This window comes from Enoplosus armatus, chromosome 15 (genome assembly GCF_043641665.1).
Source record: "Enoplosus armatus isolate fEnoArm2 chromosome 15, fEnoArm2.hap1, whole genome shotgun sequence".
In the NCBI taxonomy this organism is placed as follows: domain Eukaryota; kingdom Metazoa; phylum Chordata; class Actinopteri; order Centrarchiformes; family Enoplosidae; genus Enoplosus; species Enoplosus armatus.
The window spans coordinates 10,557,838-10,579,344 of NC_092194.1; the positions used below are offsets into that span (position 1 = coordinate 10,557,838).

The following is a 21,507-nucleotide window of genomic DNA, read 5'->3' on the forward strand; positions in this document are numbered from 1 at the left end:
TGGAGTAGTTGTAACTCTTGTAACTCTTTGGAACAGCGCTGCAGCAGTGGGCCATTAAAAATAGTTGTTTGCAACAGATGAGGCTTGTCAATCTGTCTTCATTCAAACATGGTCTCATTGTGACCCAAGAGTCAAGTTAAATTTGTCACCCATAGCGCGCACACACACACACACACACACACACACACACACACACACACACACACTCACTAAACTCCTACTACAAGATGAGAGGTGTGTCTGTGCCAGAATTCATTGGCTTATATTTATAGCTCATCATTCCAGGTCTCCCATCCAAAGTTTGTCACCTCAAACTTAGCTGTGGTGTCACACACAAACACATCTTCACTGACTTGAAGTTGTCTTATGAACATGGACTCATCAGTAAAGTGGCTGAGAAGATGTTATACATCAAGGTACATTTATTTTTCTTATTCTTGTAATTAAATACATAGTGTTAAGTGCAAATAGTTAAAGAGTCCAGGGTCTAAAGAACTACAGAGTATAGTTGAACATAGTACAAAGTTGGACAGTTATTCAAACAAGCTAAATATCACCAGATACTCCTTGTCTTCATAGTAGTTGTACAACAGTACCTAAAACGAGCGTGTGTATTGTTCCTTATGGTTATACAAAAGCAAAACCCCTACAATTACCACATCTAAGACGCATATGGTTAAATTATTCTGTGCTTGGGAACACCAAAAGGAAATCATTTTTGATATTTATATATATTGACATAGACTGAGAGAAGCCCCGTCTGCTAACTCAGAAACATGAAGCAGTATTTAACATTGGCAGCAGAGCACGACTGTGGGCATTTAGCTTTTTTGTGCCAAACCGTACAGTTTGTGGTAAGCACTGCAAAGCAAAAATGTAGCGTGATTTTAAAAACTGCACAAAAGATATCAAATATTATTTACCCAAGGCTCGACTTCATGCACTTTTATAGTAAGCAACACAAAAAAAGTTTCCTTTTTTGTTTTTCGAGTTGTGTACTTGTCTACCTAGAAACAGGATTATGTACGTGTGACTGTGTGTGTGTTAGTGTTTAGACTGCTATAGACAGGGTGAAGGCTTCTCCAGTGGATGCTTTTAGAGAACACCAAGATGACATAGCACTACGCCCCACAGATGACGACCAGGCTCTTCAACAGTGAGCGAGCTGCCTGACTCTGAGCTGGACTGGACTGTCAGCTCCACGGTGAGACAGACAGGTCTACTCCTCCTTCCTCTTGGCCCCGGGGATCTTCGCTTGGATCCTGTACAAAGAAAACAGGCTTTAATATGAGATACTTATTCTAGATCAGCTTGTGCTTATTTTAACCTCCTCTCTCTTTTTATGGCAGTCCATAAAACTGACAAGTCAAGTTTTACTAAAATTGGCAAACTTGATGGTGGTCAGTCCAAAAACTGAAGGCAGACATTTTGGCATCAACTGACTCTTCAGACGCCTACAGAAAAACTTCACTCTTGAATTTTCTGGGTTAACACAGAGCTGATGAATATAGACTAGTCAGTTTCAGTCCATTAAATTTACTAGTTTATCAGTTTTCTTGGTCTCAGGCAAGGGACATTTTTATCAATGTTTCTACAATACTTTTCACCCTGTGCCGCATGTTAACATCTGTAGCCTTTTTTAATAATTTTAAACTATATTTGTCCAAATCGGAAGGTTTGCTGAGTGTGAATGCTCATTTCAGCAACGCCCTGCTTTAAACCTTCACAGTTACACACACAAATAGCTGCCCAATACAACTGCTGTCTTATCTGCTGGTCACTGAGCAGCTCCACTAGAGGAGTAAGGATTTTAAGTGCTGCTCTTTCCGTTGTTTGCCTCCAACATTCAGAGGAAATATGCAGTGTCCAATCATGAAATTGGTCAGTAATAACTCCTCACTGTATTTGTGAGCAGGGTGCACTGCTTGATTTCCTCTTGAGTGTCTTGTGCTCAGACTTGGTGCGTGCATTTGCTCGTATGTATCGCAAGTGAACTTTGAACAAGAATTGCAATCACTCACTTGCCCACCACAGAGTTGACCTGGGTCCGTATTAGTCCCACATATTGATCAATCTGTGCCTGGAAATAGAAGGAAAAAAATGTCACGTGTAAATACTAGACAACATTTTCTACACCAGGTTTGGCTTGAGGTATCATGAAGCTCAAATTCCTACCTGATGTTTCTCATAGACCACAGGCATGGTGAACATGGAGACCACAGCTGCAGAGGCACGGAGAGAGTAATGGTTAATGTTAAAGTATTCTGACCTACAATGGGAATATGCTCAAACAGGAACACACTTGTGTCAGCAGGGCCCTCAACACTTATCTAATGCACACTGGAAAAGTAAACAGATACTGTACATGTTTGACAGTGAAGTAAACACGTCCAATAAAAGTATTTGATTCAGGCATAGTGACAAGTACATGCTGTACTTCTCATTAATGACACGTATGACATAATTTAGCTATTCTGTTCATCAAGTCTTTTGAAGATTATTGAACTTCTGGCACACAAAAGGTAAAAAAACTGAAACGCTGGAGTGTGTGTTAGTCAACAGCAGTGCTTGGAGGTTTGTTGCCGATAAAATGGAGATGAGTGAGAACTCTGAGTCGGGATGACCTCACCTAGGATGAGCAGTGTCAGGCCGTTGAAGAGAGCGCCCACATAGGTCAGCAGCCACATCAAAACAGCAAACTGGAACACACACAGACGTGACATGTTTTAATCTTTGTAACCTGCATGTCTGACAGTATACACACGTGTTACCAGATTGTTTTCTTACATTGTACCTGAAGTAACTGAAAGATATACTAAAAGGTAAACAAGCGAGTTTGAGGCAAACCTTCAAGGAGTCGACCAGATCTTGTACGAGGAACAGCCTGCGGAGCTCCTTCATACAGGTGTTGGTGTACAGCAGGATTTTGTCGGCATATTTACTAATCTGGTCCTGGGATAGAGCAATTTCAATCTCCAGGTAGGCTCTGGTAACAAATACAGGGTCAGAAACGCAGATAAGACCCTTCAGTAAGTAAATGCCACAGAACTTTTAATGAACTCCATTCGACAATCTTCCATTTTACTCACTTGAAGGGATGTCCCTCATCGGTCTTCTGCACGGCCTGCAGCACAGACTTGTAGATCCTGAAGCTGATGGTGGCCGAGAGGGCTGCCAGGGCTAAGTAGGCTCCGACGCTGACCACGCTGAACTGGGTCAGGGAGAAGAGGAGCAGAAGCACGCTGCTGAACACGGCCCCCGACTGCTTCACATTCCTCCAGTAGAGCAGGTCAATCGCTGTAGAGGGGGGGGGAGGACAGAACAAGGACAAACAGGGTTAGGACCCACATCCAGCAGAACCTGACCTCTCGCTCTATGACATGTCGGCCTGGGCATCCGTGGCCGTATCATTTTCAAAGTTGGATTAGGCTGCTACACACCACACATTTGGGTCAAATATCTGGAAGCTGTTCACAACTCAACGTCCTCGGAGAGTTTCGGCTGTCACGTGATCCTGTTTTAACCCAGCTTCTTAACCTAGCTTTTCACTAGGTTAGAGTGAGCTGTGGAGCTGTAAGGTGGCGTGAAGGTGTCTGACTTTCTTTACTCCTATATATAGAGCGACCTTTACAGAAAATAATAGCTGACTCTCACTTGTCGAGCAAACCCCTCAGTCTGACTGTGTTGCCACACTCTGGACCAGTGGGACTTGGTATTTACATCTGACGTGTACTTATCATCGGTGGCACCTGGTCTGGTCTCATACGTATTCAAACATACATATATACTACATATTACACTGAAGGTACACCTGCACAGGCTGCTCTCAGAACAGAATTAATGATTGACCCATAGCTTAGGGAAAGGCAGTTGCAGAAATAGAAGTACTATCAGCAGTTCACAGATAACGGTTCAATGTGACCAGGCCAGACGAGCAGCTCTGTGGTCAGTGATGAAGGATGACGATGCTTCAGTGCAGTGTCTCAGTAATGCAGCGAGACCCCCCGATTCCTCCGAACCGTCTCACTCATACAGGAACAAATTGTTGAAATATGCAACAGCAACACGCCTGCAGGCACTCGTACATCTTGCTGCACCATTTTCCTTCTATTCTATAACATTTTCTCTCAGTTCTTTGGGTGGCGGGGCCTGTAATTCAAAGCCACTAGTGAAGATGAGAGAGAAGTGATAACTGAGGATTAGCCCAGTGTACCATTACAGCTCCAGAGGCCGACACGGTCCTGTGTCGGCTGCAAACACAGGCCTGTTTCCATGAGAACTGTCGGCTGCTTGTTTCACCTCTGCTGAACCAGTTGCCTCCCCCTCCACCACTGCCTGTCTAACAGCACCACTAGGGGTTTTATCGCTCATCTGTTGGTACGGACAACTGGAAATCCTTCATGTCACGAAAGGGAGGAAAACAGAACCGGTACGTTAATGTAAAGTAAAGGAGAGAGAATCGCGGCTGTGGTCTCTTGGGTTACTCTTCCTCTCTGAGCTGCCCGCCAGCCTGCCTGCCTGCTCTAATTTTAGCCGTGGAGCTGTGAGCAGCATAGTGATGATGGCCATCTTTACTCTCCACTAAAAGGCATCTGTGGATGCCAGAAAGGCAGGCTAAACCTGGGAGGCAGAGAAGCAGTCATTGTGACATTGTGTGCAGAGTGAATCTCTGCTACCCACACACACTACCTGTTCCTATACTGTAAAATAACACATGTATCATCTTTTCTTATCTGTAACCAATAATGACATACAGTACCTATCTGCCCCCTAAACAGTGGGAACAGGATCAATATGCCCGAGCTGCTGTACATGCACCACTCCCCACAGAAGCCATTGTTGCTGCCCCTACTGACAAACTGTCCATGTGGCTACAGATTTGAATGGAGATGCTCACACACACACACACACACACACACACACACAGGTAGCACATACAGCAGCTGTAACAACACACAGACACATCAACAACAGACAGCTCTGCTACAGACAGGTGTTGACCGGCAACTGTGCCTTGTGATGTGCTGCACAGGCTGCAGGCAGACTGAAAAGCTTTAGTTAGTGCAGTAGAAGCGAGTACTGACCTGCGGCTCCCATGGCTGAACAGGGAAAGAGGCAGCTGCTTTATCCACGGACAAAAGGAGAGCACTGAAGGGGGAGTCCCCCTGCACAGGAGGGGAGGGGCCACAGCCACACCAGCAAATCAGCATCCTCCTGCGCAGGGGGACTGAGGGGGGGGGGGGGCGGGCGTCTATGGGGTGCGGTTGCCAAAGAATCACATTGCAATCCAACACGCACACACTAACACATATATAACACTCTCTCTCTCTCTCTCTCTGTGAGCTCTTTTATACTCCGGCACAAGCGCAGCATGTGACAAAGACTGCCAGGCAGCGACTAAAAGAAAAAGACAGTGTACCAAAATGTAAAAATGAAACCAGAGTCCTTTTTATGTGTAAAAGTTGGATCATACGACTTCAGTGGCTAAAGATGAGACAACAACTGTAACATTGCCTGCTAATAAACCGCACAGACCGTAGCCATATTCTACTGCTCGGTGGCAAGGATCTGCTGAGCACCTGCCTGATGCAGTTACCATAGTTACCGTGCTCCATTTTCTCCCCACCACTCACTGAGAGATGGAGAGAGGAAGGAAGGGAGGGGCCGAGAGAGGAAGAGGGAGGGGGAAAGAGCGTTCCTTTGGGAACAGAGAGAGATTCATTTGCTCTGAATCTGGGGAATCAGCAGCACATAATGTGTCTCCACACCCCGACATGCGAAGACAGCCTCTCCCTTTATTGTGGAGCACAAAAGGACAAAGGCAGGTTTAGCACGAGGCCAGACAAGTCTGTGTCAAGAAAATTATTTTTTTTTAAAGTGTGCTTTAAGAGTGTTAACTGATAGTGTCACATTACAAACTCAGATTATTTCCAAATGTGAGTCTGATTTTCTGACTGATTGTTAGACAAAACCTGCTCATTTGTGTGGCGCAGCTCGCTTACTCTGGATGCCAGATGGGGTGACATTTCAATTGTTTACATCCGATTAAAACCACAACCTGATATTCATTTATAATAAGGCATGCACCAAATATAGACAATCCTCTTCTGACAGTAGCAAAAACTGAACTGCATGACAGTTTGATGTAAGAAAAGCAGGATGCTGAATCAGAGCACAGAGGAAGTGCAAACGCTGGCTGCTGAGCTCTGTATGTTGATATGACTCTTTCCTCTGATATTCAACTCATACACCGAGCAAAAACCAGAGCAAATGATTAACACCAGTGACAATAATATGATTCCCCCTCCCCCTTTTCTGTAGTGAAACTAGTTTAGCCTGACCTCATTAAATCACTGAAGACATCCTTGTGGCCTCAAACAAGCCATCAGCCGGAGTGAGCAAACATGCAAAGGGACTTCAGCTGCCAGCAAGTCTCGAGTCTCGAGTCTCGAGTCTCAAGACTTGGATTTTGGACTTGATGGGGATGAAAGTTTAGACCAGGGTGTGACACAATGATTATGAATGTCAAATAGCCACTAGCAGTGAGTAAATCATACCTTTCTGAACTATCCCAAAGTTTGATTGTCAGAGACAAACTTCTGCCACATAACAGCCAAATAATTACATGAAACAACAGCTAATTAAATGTGAGTCTTCCTAAATGCATCAAGTTGTATACACCACTAAATATGCAACACGCCACAGCAGAGAGCATCTAACTTTTGAACAACGTCATATTTGAGAACCTACTAAATACAGTATGGTAAGACTGGTTCTGTAGGTGCCATATGTATGTCTTCTTCATCTTGTTATCTGTGTGGTTTTGTGACACATTACGTCATATTTAAGAAGGTAGCCTCTGGGTACACAGTAATGTAGTAGTAAGTTTTGACCTACAGCATGCATTAGAAAACCTATTCTGCTGTTTTGTGTCATCTTGAGTCCTGTAACTGCATGACTACATTTTGGATATGTGTGCATCATTGTTTGGTAATTCTTGAGTAGCTTGGTCGCAGTGAGTCAGTGCTGTGCATATGCAGTGAGAGTGACTAAACATAAAAAATGCCCACAGCTTCAAGATGATGTGGAAACATTCAACTGCAGAAAATAAATCAATTTCATCCTTTGCTGTATTAACTGTATCAGCTTAATTTGATGCGTCCCTAACATTGTGGACAGATCCCATCAGATAGGCTATCATGTTACATAGACTCAGACTTTCATTTTGACCAAATTAAATGAATAATGACTAAGTAGAATAATGACAAATAGGGGTTTGTCATCAAGGTTATTTTTACAACGCTGCACACCCACAATCAGTGACTGTCATGGTCTCTGTTGGGATACGATAAGCATTTTATCTATCTTTTATATTGCATTGTCACTGCTGAGCCAAACCTAAAAAGATGGCACATAATAAACCATGACCAGTGTGGAGGAAGGGGCGCCATTTTCTCTCTTGGCCCCGCTATGAGCCCTCCATGCTATGGAAACAGACAGACGGAGGATGCTCTTCTCTGGCCCAGTCTCTGCAAGGTGCCATGGCAGCCGAGGAGATAGGGCTGATGTAATCAGGATGGGTGTGCCCTGGTTACCATGGAGACAGTCTGTCAGTGTCGTCGGGATGCTCGGACTGCCTCGTTACACAAAAACAGAGCATACGCCATATAAAAACCAGCTCCCCTGCGCGGTTGCAAAGTGGGGAGGGTGATAACAATGACACGCCTTAGTCCACAACACAACACTGGCATCCATATTAACATGCATTCAAAACAGATGGCTCCCAGCACGCTGGTGTGTATACACTTATTTTCCAAAACACAGACCAGCGTCTCTCACCCCCTCTCCTCTTTGGGTTTTTTTTCGGACGCACACACATGCAGCAGAAAGAATCTGTCATCAGGGCGTGTCCGTGTGAAAGGAGGCTGTTTGATTCCCCAACACTTGACAAATACAGTTAGACGACAAATATACACATGCAAAGCACACATACACACATTCAAGGACACACACACCCTCTGTGTCATGAATATTTAACCTACATGCGGAGATAACAGTCTCACAGCCACAAAGTACAGTCAAACTGATGAGGAAATCACAGTAAACACATCAGTACCCTGGCCCTTCCAGCCGCTCCAGGAGCCTTCCTTCTTGGTCACGTCTGCAGTGGCCTGCATGCTGGTGATCAGTTATGTCCCTGTTCTCTTTCTCTCTTTGTCTGTATGGTCTCCGTTTTCTTCTTTGTCTCCCTCTTCGGTAGCACCGACTCACTCACTCATCCCAGAAAGGCATGAATGGTCGGAAAGGATGCGGAGATGACAGAGAGGGAGGAAGGGAGGGAGGGAGGAAAGGTTTCCAAGGTGCTGCCGGCTTGCGGAGCACACAGACTGATGCTGTGGAGCAGCACTGGCTCGAACAGAGGGAGCAGGGAAAGTGGGTTTGTGTATGTCTGTGTGTGTGTGTGTGTGTGTGTGTGTGTGCTGGGGGAGGGGGAGGGGGGTCAAATTGTAAACACCATACCACAGTTGCTGCTGCAGCAAACCATCCATGCAATGATTAAGAGCCTAGGGGGGTGGGAGGGTGGGTGGTGATTGTTGGAAGCTCAGCTTTTTTCTTGAAAGGGAAGGTGCACTAGCTTTCACAATAAAAGCCCAAACAGAGACTCAGAAAACACTGGTAATGGTGGGGGTACAAGCAGTGGGAGGGTTATCCCACATACGCTTTGATGAGACACCAAAGCATTGCCATATACTTTCTAGCATACTGCACTGGCTTCCCTTGTGGCTTGTTTGCAGTGTAACGGAACCATATTTATTGGTGCAATCAGTAATACAGGCTACAACTATGGCATGTTATCAAATCCTGTGCAACCTAAAAGAAGAATAGCCTGATGCCATGTTGTACACCAGGCATGGCTGCTATTGCAATGTTTTCTGAAGATTGAAAATGGCTGGATGTGAGGCCACGTTGCTAAGGAAATATGTGGCAAACATCCAGATCCGTTGTTCTTTGTTTGCACATAACAATATTTAAGGCTGTAGCCAGAGATTCAAATAGCTGTTTCCACTATGACTCACTGATAATTGAAGAAGCAAAGTGCTTGTACCTTAATAATTCACAACAGTGGGCATTACAGCACAATGCTCCTTGTTTAGTGCCCTCAGGATGTGTTTGTGCTTTATAGCTTCATTTGCATTATAATTATAGTCTTGGGTGGAAATGGTAAAGAGACCTGTGACTGAAAAAGCAACGTAGGATGCTTACAAAGAAACAGCACTGTCACTGTAGAGTCAGCACTGAGTACAATTCCTTTACAGTTTTGGGATAACATCATTTTTCTATTCTATCAAAGCCAAGAGTCCTGTCCCCCTCTGTCGCCCCCCCCTGCAGACTGCCACACCTCACACCTTCTGCTCACTGCAGCCTTGACAGGCTTCATTGCCAATACCAACCAAGAGGAAATAAAAAAACTGATTTCTCTGATCCAGACTGAACACGCTCCCCCATCACTGTTGCTATGGCAACTGACGTGGAAGTGCACAGACTGATGAAAACAATATCTGCTAGTCTTCAACAGAGTGGCAATGACAAAGGTGCACTGTGCCCTCTAGTGGTGGAGAAAAAAACACACACATGACCTGCTTTTTAGCATTTCTAGAACCTTCCTACAGTATGAGTAAACAAAACAAAGAAGGCCTCTTCCGGGGGGTCAGGTCAGGTACATTTTTCAAATACATTTCAAATTTGTAACTATTTACCTGACCCCCCCGGACTCACTGCATCAGTAACTATGAGTTTCAGGAAACCCACGTACCTGTCTCTTTGGAGGCCACAGAGGAGCCAAAGCCTAACAACATTCAATCACATGTGATTTTCTTTTTAGCTCTGTAACTGTGAAATTCAAGAGGAAGCCTTCAAAGCCCCTAAGTAGGAATGTGCCCCAGTTTTGACATCATGGGATTATGTAAACCCACTGTTTACAAGGACAGAAAGAACAGCCAATAGAAGTCAAAATACCCATGCCAACATCAAATGTGCAGCTTAGAAAACATTAACTCCTGCTGACTGCGACTGGCATGTCTGACTTATCTAATCACAGTTAAACGGTGACGTAAGGAGCCAGATGCTGTCAAGATGCAGGACATTTTTTTTCAACATCTGCAATTCCATAATTTGTGCTGTTTCCACTGAAAGCACAGAGTGATGTTTACAGGTTAGACAGTGTAGCTGTTGAGTTTCAGTCGTCATGCATTGCCATAAATCTGAATCAATTTTTTTTCCCTCAAATATACCACCAGGGGGAAGCAGACCTCAGGAAAGTACAACACAAGCACTTCCATTCCTCACACACACACACACACACACACACACACACACACACACACACACACACACGCACACACACACTCAGCAGTGGAACGTCTCATCTCTCTCAGCAATCCTGTTTACTTTCCCGGCCTTGTCCACAAAACAATGTTAAAGCACACCATGCAGGTAGCTGCCTGGAGGTAAACAAACACAAGTACTGCGTTAGTGATTTGATTAGAAATATGCTGTCAATAATTTTCAAACAGTTTTTTTATTCCTTAGATATGATGGGGAAGGTGTTGGACACAAATGCACATGCGATAGCTCTTTCATTCAGGCAGGAGGACACATCAGCACATACAACACTACCTGTATCACAAGCTGACAGCACTATTTTTGGAGAGCCAGTACTCAAGATAGAAGCTTATAAGCCAAGGTGAAACCTCTGCAACAATGAAGAGATTACAGACATGCTTTGTGAAATCCTATTATGTCCACAAAGAGAGCAGTAACAATGTATATTCTTACATTTTTGTACAGAACTGAAAGAAAAGAAACATTTTTAGACTTACCTTTTTGTTTATTAAAGCCCACCAGGAAGGTTGAGGCAGCAGGTTTTCCTAGGTCTCCTTTGCCCTCATTGGTGTGCATGTCGTCCTGGTGGGGCCTCTCCGATCGCACCTCTGGGGGCACGGCAGCAGTGGGTGGCTTGGGCTTGCTGGGGCGATCCTCCTCTGTTTTCACTGGGGTCTTGACCTTTTCTGTGATCGGGGGCTCGGCTGGCGCTGCCTCAGCCGTACTGCGAGGAGGGACGGCACTGGGAACCAGGGGAGAGGGAGGGCTGACTCCCTGTTTGGGGCCACTGAAGCCCTGCTCTCTCTTTGGACTCTCTTCAGATGCAGACTCAATGAAGAGATCACTGTCAAGCTCTGCCTCTCTCTCCTCCCTCAGAATGCTGTAGGCTGTGGGTGGAGCGTGGGTGCCAGCCAGGCCGAAACCACCCTTGGCGACTGGGGGATTGTCAAAGGGGTTGTTAGGCTGACTGAAAGTGCCCTTGCTTTTAGGCGGCTGGGCAAATGGGTTGCTACTGGCCTTTGGAGGCTCCTCGGACACCAGCTCGATCTCTGAGTCTCCAGACTCTGCGCTGCTGCCGTCATGCTCCCTGCTGCTGGCCTTTGTGCTTGGAGAGCTATTGGAGACTGCAGGCTTCACTGCGTCAGCCTTGAACATATCATGGGAAGGGAATTCTTTTTCTGCTCACAAAGAAATGCAGAGAAAAGTCATGTGAAATGTGAGTTTTCATTCACATTTCAAGTTCAGACATGCAGTATCTGCACATATAACTTAAAGCTAGACTTTTGAAAGAAGAAATAACACAGTCCTCTTACAAATGGAATGTTGACTTCATAAGCAACACAACACATCCTTGCTCAATTCAATACACTTTTTGCTGGGTTTTCCTGTTACAACCTCAGGGTGGCTAATATCAGCTCATGTTAACAAACTTCAGATAGTTATTGTTGTATAACTTCCATTACTGTGTCAGGTTGTTGACTTTAAGACTCTTGTCTACTTTTGCTGCTGTTATGCTACATAGTCCTTAAAGATATGTGCTGAAGTAGCGCCAACTTGAATGCTATTCATTATGGCATCAACACCATCTACATGAAATATATCTGACATAAGGGTGGCCGATATATGTGTATTATATTTTTTTGGATTGTTTGCATCAATGTCAATTACTTGATTTGTCAGGTATTTACTTCTCAAAACAGTTTCTCAATTGATTTTCACTACGATATATACTGAACGCAAAATGAAATAACATATACCCACTCCTATATCTGACCATGTGACAGGTGTTTGTGTGTGTGTGTGTGTGTGTGTGTGTGTGTGTGTGTGTGTGTTGTGCCTACGTGTTGGTGAAGCATTGGGAGTGGAAGCAGGGCTGTCGTCTTCTGGCTCTGACAGCGTCACAGTGGGTACGCCCTGTAAGCCCACACTGAGGACGTTTTCACGCTCAGACACACCGAGTGGAGATGGTTGTTTCTGCGGCTCAGCCTTGGCCGTTGGAGGCTGGGACTCGGTCAAGGTGATCTTCACTGGGCTGGCCGTCTGCGGGGTGCCACCAAGGTTTCGGAAGGAGCGGTAGTCAGACAGCTCTTCATCAGATGGCTCCTCCACGTAGGGGAAAGAGTGGGAGCCCAGTGCTGGACCTAGGTTTTCCTCTTCCTCCTCATCATCCTCATCTCTTCCAGGGGTTTTATCTATATAGCTGCCCAATGAGTCACGACCAGTTGAGCCTGTGTCCACCAGGCTGTGCAGAGCCCCCTGGTGCTGGTCATGATGCTCATCCCCGTGGCTGATGTCCATGTAGTTGTAGGATTCTGTCTTATCTGAGCCCAACAGAGATTTTGGCATGTCGTCAGCCAGGTCGGAAGTCATCTTGGTGCTGGAGCTGAAGCTATAGGTATCGCTGGAGAAGTGATCCAGGGCAGAGGAGCCAGAGGAGGGCTTGGAGGGTTTCAGGTCATCCGACAGATAGGAGGCTTCTCGACCCGATGTGAAGCTCTGATTTGACAGCAGGGAAGTGTAGACGTCACCATCATCATTCATGGGCTTCCTAAACAGGCCAGACATGGGGTCATCTACAGAGATTGACAGGAAGAGAGAGAGAAGTGAGATTACACACACAAAATACTTACAAGGAAGAATGACAGCCCTCTCTGTGTCACACTGTGTCAATCAGCCTGTGCCTGAGCTGTTTGATTAACGAAAACATCCAGTCAAACAAGGCTTTGCTTCTGCTGGCGCTGCTGCCAGGGAGAGGGGCCGTGGCACTGTGAGAGCAGCACAGTCAGACTGGGTGCTCGGCTGTGAAGATCAGTGAGGCAGCAGTAACAGAGGGCACTTGTACCCGGTGCGGGACAAAGGGGGATTGTTCAGACCCCAAAACACCACAGTGCCACAACCAGAGTCTGTTCTAAATCATGCAGGCAAAGGGCTTTCTCTAGTCACATCTCTGCTCTGTAATCACTAATCCGGCGTCTCCCCGGACAAATTAGTGTCATGAAAATGAACACACATATGAACAAAGTACTGTAAGTGCAAGCTAGCATCTACCCTCTCCGAAGCTTAAATGGCTTAAGCTAGGCTAGGCTAGCTTGAAAAAACTGTTCAATGATACATGTATGAAATGAATATTTCAAACACTGCACGCTCACTGCATCCTGGTATTCAACACAACATGCAGGACTGAAATAATAATTAACACAATGATACAATTGTGTTGTTAACAGTGTTTTCAAGTACAATTAAGAATTCAAATTCGACAGTGTTGGTGTTAGCTGTGCCTTTATGTGTGCTCTGCGGTAAAATATCACTCAACATCTCGCTGAATAATTTGTGACAGTGCTGCAGGGAAACGTTAAGGATGCTCATGTTACATATGACTTGCAAAACAGGAAGAGACGGACTTGATATGGATGTTATTTTAAATCCTCAGGTCAGAAGTCAAGGTCAAGTCAAGTATTCAGATTTGTCGACCTTATGTCCAGTCTAACACACACTGCCTCCTGTTCATACACAAGCAGAAACAAAGTACCCACACACATAAACACACACTATACATCACCACACATCTGATGCCAATATTTCTGTTGTGCTGTGTACAAGTCAGAGTTTATACTTCCACAAGAATGAGCTCCTCCTCCTGCTCTCTAGCCCTGCTTCTCCCAGGGCAGCGGTGGCGCTATAAATAGGCTGGGTCCAGCTGCTGGGCTGGATGAGGGGGGAAGATTTAAAATAGCAGCCTTAGGGTTAGCTCTGGAGGATGCAGACTGACTGACAGAAGATCCAACAGGTCAGGACGTCCCGTCTCTCCCTTCGCTTCCTCTAAAAAGCCCCACCACCCTTTCCTTCTGCTGTCCTTCCTACTGCTGCTCCCTCAGTCATTAACAATACATCATACAGCAGCACAATGGCATAAACACTACACACCCATGCTGGGACACAGGGGGAGGGGTGACGTGACATGGAGGAAAAGCATAGCAGGCCCAGAGCTCCACATTATTTTGTATTTAATAGCCTCAAATGTCTTGTATATCAACATCTGAGCTGCCTACCGACCCAAGCAGTATGCAACATAAATGGGCACAGCTGTTGAGCCAAGTTCAGTTCAGTGACATGAATGCCCTTGATGTACTGCTAAAGCGAACCAGTGTATAATCCTCTTAGTGTACTATCATCGTATAGGTCCCATCAGCCATCACCCTGGCAACACCATCATAATCTAACACTCACTGATTCACTGTACAAATATCTACTGTGCAGATGTGGGAAGCACTCAGGGCCACTACAAACTGTGAAGAGAGGTGATCTCTGGAGCTGCCAGTAATCCTGTTGACTGCAACACACACCCCCTCTCTCTCCATCAACCTATTCTACGTAACAGCACAGATAAACTCACCAGCAGTTGCATAAGGCATCTGCAACAATAAAGAGGCTGGATGCTTGTCTTTAACTGCCACGAGGGCAGCCGCTCCAAGCAGCTACTTGACAAAGTTGGTGTGTTGAGATTGAGGGCATTTTGAATCTGCTGATATGGCGTAGGCTAGCACCCAGACACCGGGCAAAAAACCCCCACAAGGCTGAAACAAATGCTTTGCTTCGCTTCAGATGGGATTGGACGTGACAACAGAGGAATTCTCAGCTCACACTGTAGCCACACAACATAATCATGTCACTGAAAAGGATGGTGCCGTTAAATAAATAAGTCCTGGTGGATGTGCTATGAAGGGGCAGTCCTTTTGTTGTCCCCTGTGCGGCCACTGCAGCTCCGAAACTAATGCAGCCTGACAATCTGCTGTGCTATGGCAAGGCATGGACTCCTAATTATCAGGCTACGGACAGAAACATGTGAGCACAGACGATATCAAAAGAGCCGGAGTTGCAAAATGAATATATTACCACTTTGAAATTAAGGGTTTACTGAGCTGCATGTGGGACTCAGTGCGCAGCAGGGTTTATTCCCTAGAAGACACTTGCTGATTCACTGCTGTTATTCAATGTGGGATAAAATGAATAAAGACATTTCACAACATTTTTTTCGCAAACAGCCATGTTTGGTAGTCTCGAGAACATCATGTTGTGTCACTTCTCGCAGCCAGGAGTCCAGTGCAGAGACCGAAGAGATGCTGCTGGTTCCACAACCCATTACAAGAACAAGCTGCACTGCCCGTGTTGTCCAAGCACACACCATCATTCATCCCAGCAGTAATTCAGCTTTACTTTTAAACATCTGTTGATCTACTGCACTGTAACGATTCTATTACTCTATCCGTGACCCTCCCGACTGTGGTGTTACCTTTCAGGAGTTCTCTTTCACATCATGACCTTGTGGAAACCAATCCATCAAGACGCTCACTGTGCTCCTCTTTCAAAGCCATCTGTGCCTTTAACCTTAAAATAATATGCCGTAGCTTTATTATTTTGGGTATGAATTGTTGTTGTTGTGGGAACTGTACAATACTTTGTTTGGAAAGATAAATACAGAAATTGATTTTGTAAATGTGGATGATGCACAAAGACTAGGTTGGCTGTTTTTGATGTTTGATAAATACTGGTGCCTTGTAATCCCATGTGGGATGGGAAAAATGCTAAATGTTTGGCATGACACAGGAATAAAAATGAACTATAATAATTTTCTCAGTATTATACTACTTTTGTATTGTTTGCTGTATTTGCAGCTACTTTAACACCTGAACATCAATACAAACTAAAAGCTCATTTTTGATGTAGAAGCTTAAACAAATACACACGAAAAGTCCTCATGAACATAATGATATATAATAATATGTGCAAATGACAGTAAATAATTGATGCTAACAGTAAAACTTATTTCATAAAGAACTTTTAGTATTTGCCTTTTATCATTAATCTGAACTGAATCACAGTATGATTCACAATATGACTATATTGGAGGGTGGTATAATATTAGATTCCTATTTTAAATCTCTTACTTATTTGAAGCAGTTTAATTGAAGCACCACTCCGACTCTTAATGGTCCTTGGCTTTAAAAGCTGTGGTTATGACGTTTATGTTCATAATGTATCGATTACAATATCCTTGGCTGAACAAATACATGAATACTAGTCACCAACTATCCCACTTGGTAAAGAAGAAGATAATGGAGAGCACAACGACGGTCTATACTAAGGGCTGAGGTACAACAAAACTACTAGCAGAGGTCGATAGGGGAACAGCTGTGCTGAGGGACTCAACTGCTCTGAGCTGCATTGATTCAAGGAAATGAGGACATACAATTACTGTAAGAAACGTCAGTGTATCCACCACCACTCTTCAAAAAAATCACTCAAGGCCACACAGGACAAATGTTGTTGTTCCAGCAGCCTTTGTCAAAGATAAATCAATGTGGAGCCAGTTATAAATAAAAACTAATCTGTCCCCATTCAGATTCTGAAGCCGTGGTAACGTACAGTACCTGTCCTTCACTGTATTGATTGTATTTTTCTTGCTTGGATAGAGCTTTATGGATGAATGGAGAGGATGTGGGAGGATCCAGACTGGGTGTCTGCAAGCTGTCTCCTTTGGGTCAAAGCTGTCAATTCAGTGTGACTTTGGACTGGCATTTCGGTTTCATTGTACAGACAGAATTTGGCATTAAAGAGCACAGACACAGGCAGGAAAACAGGCATGTGCAGGCTACAATAACCAAAACAAAAAACATTTAGATGGATAACGCTGTTGTAAGTGTCCCTGCTGATAGTAGCTCTAATCCCATGAGCAGTTTTGCAATACTCTGCTCAGGGATTACTCTATGCCCACAGGCTAGAGAGCTGGACTGAGGCAGGAAGACCGTAAACATAGCATCATATTTCACATGCTGGCTTTTAATTGTTTTTAAGGTAAACACAGGGGATCAAAGAACATGAGAAATGATGATTTATTGATATATAACGATAGCAGTAATCCTTTGTTATTGTCCCCTACAGTGGAGCTTTTTGGGCTTTGATGTGTCCTTCCTTTTATCCCTCAGCATTAGCTAATTGGGCCTGGAGACAAATGAATGAGGTTGGTAACCTGGCAGGTAAACACATAGGATGAGCACATGGGCCCAAATCATTCTGGAGAGCAGGCACACGAGTACATATTGCACACACTTTAAGCATTATCTAATTATGTAAGGTGCTGGACAGCACAATTTTAACCACAAGCTAACGGATGTACATGCAGACACTGGCTCACACTTGGGAGCTGCTCTGCTGACATCTGGAAGATACTGAATTAAAGCTATCAGCAAAGGAAAAGACAGTTCTTTGTATTTCCATTTTTTGCCCGACAGTCTGGCCATTTGAACTATCAGCCTCCTCATCACAGCCTTGCCTCTCTTCCCATTAAGCTACCCCCCCCCCCCCCCTCCACCACTGTATTATCTTGCATCTTTATCATCTAGTCTGAAAAGACCTAGCACTGCTTGCCCCCCCTGGGAACAGGAGCAGAGCTCTCACCAGCTAAAGACACAAATGCACTGTGCTGGCTTAAGCAGTCCAGTGGAGTCCACTAAGTGCTTTCTCTATCCGAAAGATATGGAAAAGACCCAGCCAGACATATGCTGTCTCATCCTTGTCACTGATGATATGCTGAAACGGAGAAAGACTCCAGTCTAATCCACCTCTCAGGGACTGGATTGTGGGAGAACGTTTCCCACGAATCATGCACGTCAGGACGCGATAAACTGACCATTATAATGCACTATAAGGAGTTACAGCGAGCTTGTTGGAAAATGAAGGATGTTAAAATGAGGTGTCACTGTTTGTGTACAATATGCACTTAGTTGTTTTCTTCTATGGCAGAGAACAGGGGAGGCTGGTACACACACCATGTGCTGAAAACAAACTCGACTGTGAGATTTTCACAGAACACTTAGACCTGGTCATGATGCAGCAACATCTTCCACAACTTTCTTTCTCATGCCTCTTGAAACCTTCACAGGATGGGAAACTTTTGAGGATAAAAGATACTGTTCTTTACTGACTGTGATCCATGGCAAAGGTTCTGTCCTGTGGTAATTCAATACAGCTGAAATCAGCATTATCGGGGTCCTGTGGGTGGATCACTGTTGTGAACAAGATTTAGGACAGGCATGGATCGATTACCTAGCGAGGCAATTCTAGACATCTTGAAGAGATACTATTTCACAGTTCGTACTATTCAAAAGCAAACTTCTTTTCTGGCCTCAGTAAAAAAATACTTTTACGTTTCCAAAACTTCAAATATTATTTTGTGATTTCGCACCAGCAAAGCAGACAAGGAAAGTGTCTTTAAGAAGGCGTTGTTGGGAGTGAATGTCTTTGACAAAGATCAGAACAGACTATAACATGTCTGGTCAAGAGGAAAATGTCCACTCTGCCCAGCTAGATGTGATGAGTTCTGCACTGTTCCCACCAAGATACTTAGTGACAGAGCAGATTACTTCACTGTTATGGACACGGCTCAGTGGGAGTCTTAGCAATAAGGGACAGCCATTCTTCCCTCTTTTAGGAATCAAAACATAATCTGTGTGTGTATGTGTTTGTGTGTGCCCACCTACACAAGTAGGAGCTTGTCTGGCACACTATTATGAAAGTAGAGCATGTGCTTTGTTTGTTTTTTTGTAGATAGAGAGGCCAAACACTGACTTGCCAGTTCATCATTTCACATATATATTTTTACGCTCTGTCTGCTTAAAGAGGATCCTTTTTAGGTCTCATAGGTTATGTAAATTTTGCAGTGCCTTTTTTCCTTTGCAACACTTTTAGCTTTGGATGTCAAAGTTCTACTTTCATGCCAGATTCTTTGCCTCAGAGGATTAAAGTCCAATTTAACCATTCAAAAATGCTTTTGTACTTAATGGAAATACAAAAAAGACATGTTTTTTTCCCCTCTTTTTCTTGGTTTGGACCAGCTGCCGCCAGTGAAATGAGAAAGACCAGAGTAGCAAAGAGAGGAAACTAGGCGTCGTTTTTTTTTTTTACATCAGCTCATGAATTTTTCAGTGAATTCGTGAATGAAAGTGCAGGGCTCTAGTTTTGCTCACCAAGCGAATAGTGAGCCCTGTTCCTTCAGGATTAAAAATAGCTGCATGAGCCGAGCTGTGATGAGGAGAGTGACGGACTTAGAACTGAGGTCTGCATGATGTTCCCGCAAAAACACTGCCTACAGCATCCAGTAATATAACTATATCATCAACAACACCAAAACAGGAATGTAGGAATCCTGCCATCATGCAGGCTACTTGTTACAGCAGGCTAAATAAAATCTTTTGGTCAAGTCTCGTTCCATTGATAAACTGTAGGATTTAAGGCTTGTACTCTATTTATCATCCCTCTACCCCACCATATCAAGAATGCAGATGTTTTATTATAGATAAAGGCCTACATGAGCTGGTACAGCAGTTTTGCCAGTGAACGTTCATAGGCCATTCAGAGTTCAACAGGCTATTTGTTAATGCATGTTGCATCCCATCTAAATCCTCCCTACAGACTCAAGCCTCATCAACCAAAGAACTGTGTAGACTAGTGGGGAAAACAATGGCTCATATTTGATGTTTCATAACTATCAAGGCTGAAGCTCTAAACCAAGTCTGAATGTATGTAGTTTTGAAGACGTCTAATATTATTCCCGTCGGCATCTCTGTAGTGACAGCTGATTTACTATCATCCTATGGAAGTTACTTTTATCTTTGTTTCTTTGTTTTCAAGCCCAGAAGTTTGAACTCAGCTGGCGGCAGACAGGCCAGTCTGTCGTAACGCTAAATCTGTGACAAATGGACTCGGCTGCGTCTCTCCCGCTGTATTTACACCCTAAATACCGATGTGGGTCGGTCAGTAGCGGGCGAAGTTAAACCTAATGCGGCTGAAATGCTATTTATTGGTAAACAATCGAGACGTAACTGCGATAACTGTCCGCTTTACCTGTAGATGCAGTTTCCATAGCAACGGGAGGCCTTTTCCCGTCGTCCTGGAAAGGATGAAATTGTTGATCCAGGTCGCCCGCCACCTCGCCGCCTCTCGGCTTAAATTCTTCACGTAGCTCGTCGAACCGGGTCGGTGTGTTCCCAAACAGGCCGTTCCTCTCATAGTCATCCCCAAACCACCTCCCATCCGAGCCTAGCTCCTCACCGGGCTGAGCAGACATGCTTTTCCTGTTATCGGACAGAAGGTATACTAGCTGCTAGGTTTCTTCTTCTTCTTCTTCTTCTACTTCTTCTTCCTCTCTGCCGTGTACACCGGGGCAGCACTGTAAAATGAGCGGTGGCAACCCTTTGCGCTAGAATGGGTGACGGAGACAAACACACAACAATGCAGCTCCTGGCCGGTGTCTGTCAACTGAGCCTGGGGTTTGTAGACGCCACAGATGAGGCGGTGCGGTCGGTCGGGGAGCAAGAGGAGAGGAGTGAGGTTGATTGTTTTAGTTCACTGCTCCAACGGTGACGTCATGGTGTCCGCGAGGCTCGGGGTTGGCATTTCATTTGGGGCAGAGTCAAATATGAAAGGCATTATCGGCGTACAAATGAAGTCAATGAAGTGTTTGACATTGACGGAGTGAATGACAGCTAAATGATGCTTGGTGTGGTGGAACAGGCTGCGGTGACTCTACATACAGATAAGTCAGTGAAATTGGACGCATGATGGCACAAGGGTGGGTGGGGGGCATAATAAAGATAGCGACATTTCCAGGTCAATAATACGACCTGAATAGCTAGAATTTCAAGAGTCATGTTTTATAAAAGTGTGCCTATAAAATAAAGCACAATTTTATGGTATTGTGAAGAATTATCTTGCAGTGTGGCGCCCTCATGTGGTAGCCCAGAACATGACCAGGACTGCAAAAGTTTCAACATGGCTCCTTAGCAACCAGACGCTCCTGCCTGGTGACAGGCTGATTCCAAACATTGCTGAACTCAGTTGGGCCACAGAGTTTGTGTTTGAGCAGAAGTCCGCCGGTTTGTATGTAATTCGTCGTGGAAACTAGTGTTCATTTTGTCCGCCATGCGAGGTTTGATTTAGGTTAACGTATTAATATATGTAAATATGTAACTGACGTGAGCTAACAGTTCCAATATCTGCGCCGAACTAGCTGGCTGGTAGCATAACTTTAAAGGCTAGCGAAGTTAGCAAGACTGTGTCGCTTACTAG

The 21,507-nt window shown here is 44.6% G+C and overlaps 1 protein-coding gene across 4 annotated transcripts; it reads right to left on the reverse strand.

The window, feature by feature from the left end:
• Positions 1-416: 416 nt before the first annotated feature.
• Positions 417-20,571, reverse strand: rtn1a (reticulon 1a). Of its 4 annotated transcripts, none has more exons than XM_070919770.1 (9): positions 20,284-20,571; positions 12,225-12,956; positions 10,881-11,561; positions 3,090-3,297; positions 2,848-2,986; positions 2,630-2,699; positions 2,176-2,222; positions 2,022-2,080; positions 417-1,262 (listed from the first exon to the last, which is right to left on the reverse strand). In XM_070919770.1, exons 1-9 carry the CDS (start codon positions 20,504-20,506, stop codon positions 1,220-1,222), a joined length of 2,202 nt encoding a protein of 733 aa, XP_070775871.1. In that variant the 5' UTR covers positions 20,507-20,571; the 3' UTR covers positions 417-1,219. The 4 variants fall into 4 exon arrangements, with proteins under 4 accessions (XP_070775871.1, XP_070775869.1, XP_070775872.1 ...); XM_070919768.1 differs by having other exon boundaries at positions 20,272-20,571; XM_070919771.1 differs by lacking the exons at positions 10,881-11,561; positions 12,225-12,956.
• Positions 20,572-21,507: the final 936 nt, after the last annotated feature.

Coding starts and splice junctions, on each gene's coding strand:
- rtn1a (XM_070919768.1), bottom strand. CDS start 20,506: ATGTCTGCTCAGCCCGGTGAGGAGCTAGGCTCGGATGGGAGGTGGTTT. Junction 12,957..20,271: donor ATCTACAGGTAAAGCGGACA/GTTATCGCAGTT, acceptor CAATCTCTGTAG/ATGACCCCATGTCTGGCCTG. Junction 3,298..10,880: donor GGGCTTTAATAAACAAAAAG/GTAAGTCTAAAA, acceptor CCCCCTCTACAG/CGATTGACCTGCTCTACTGG.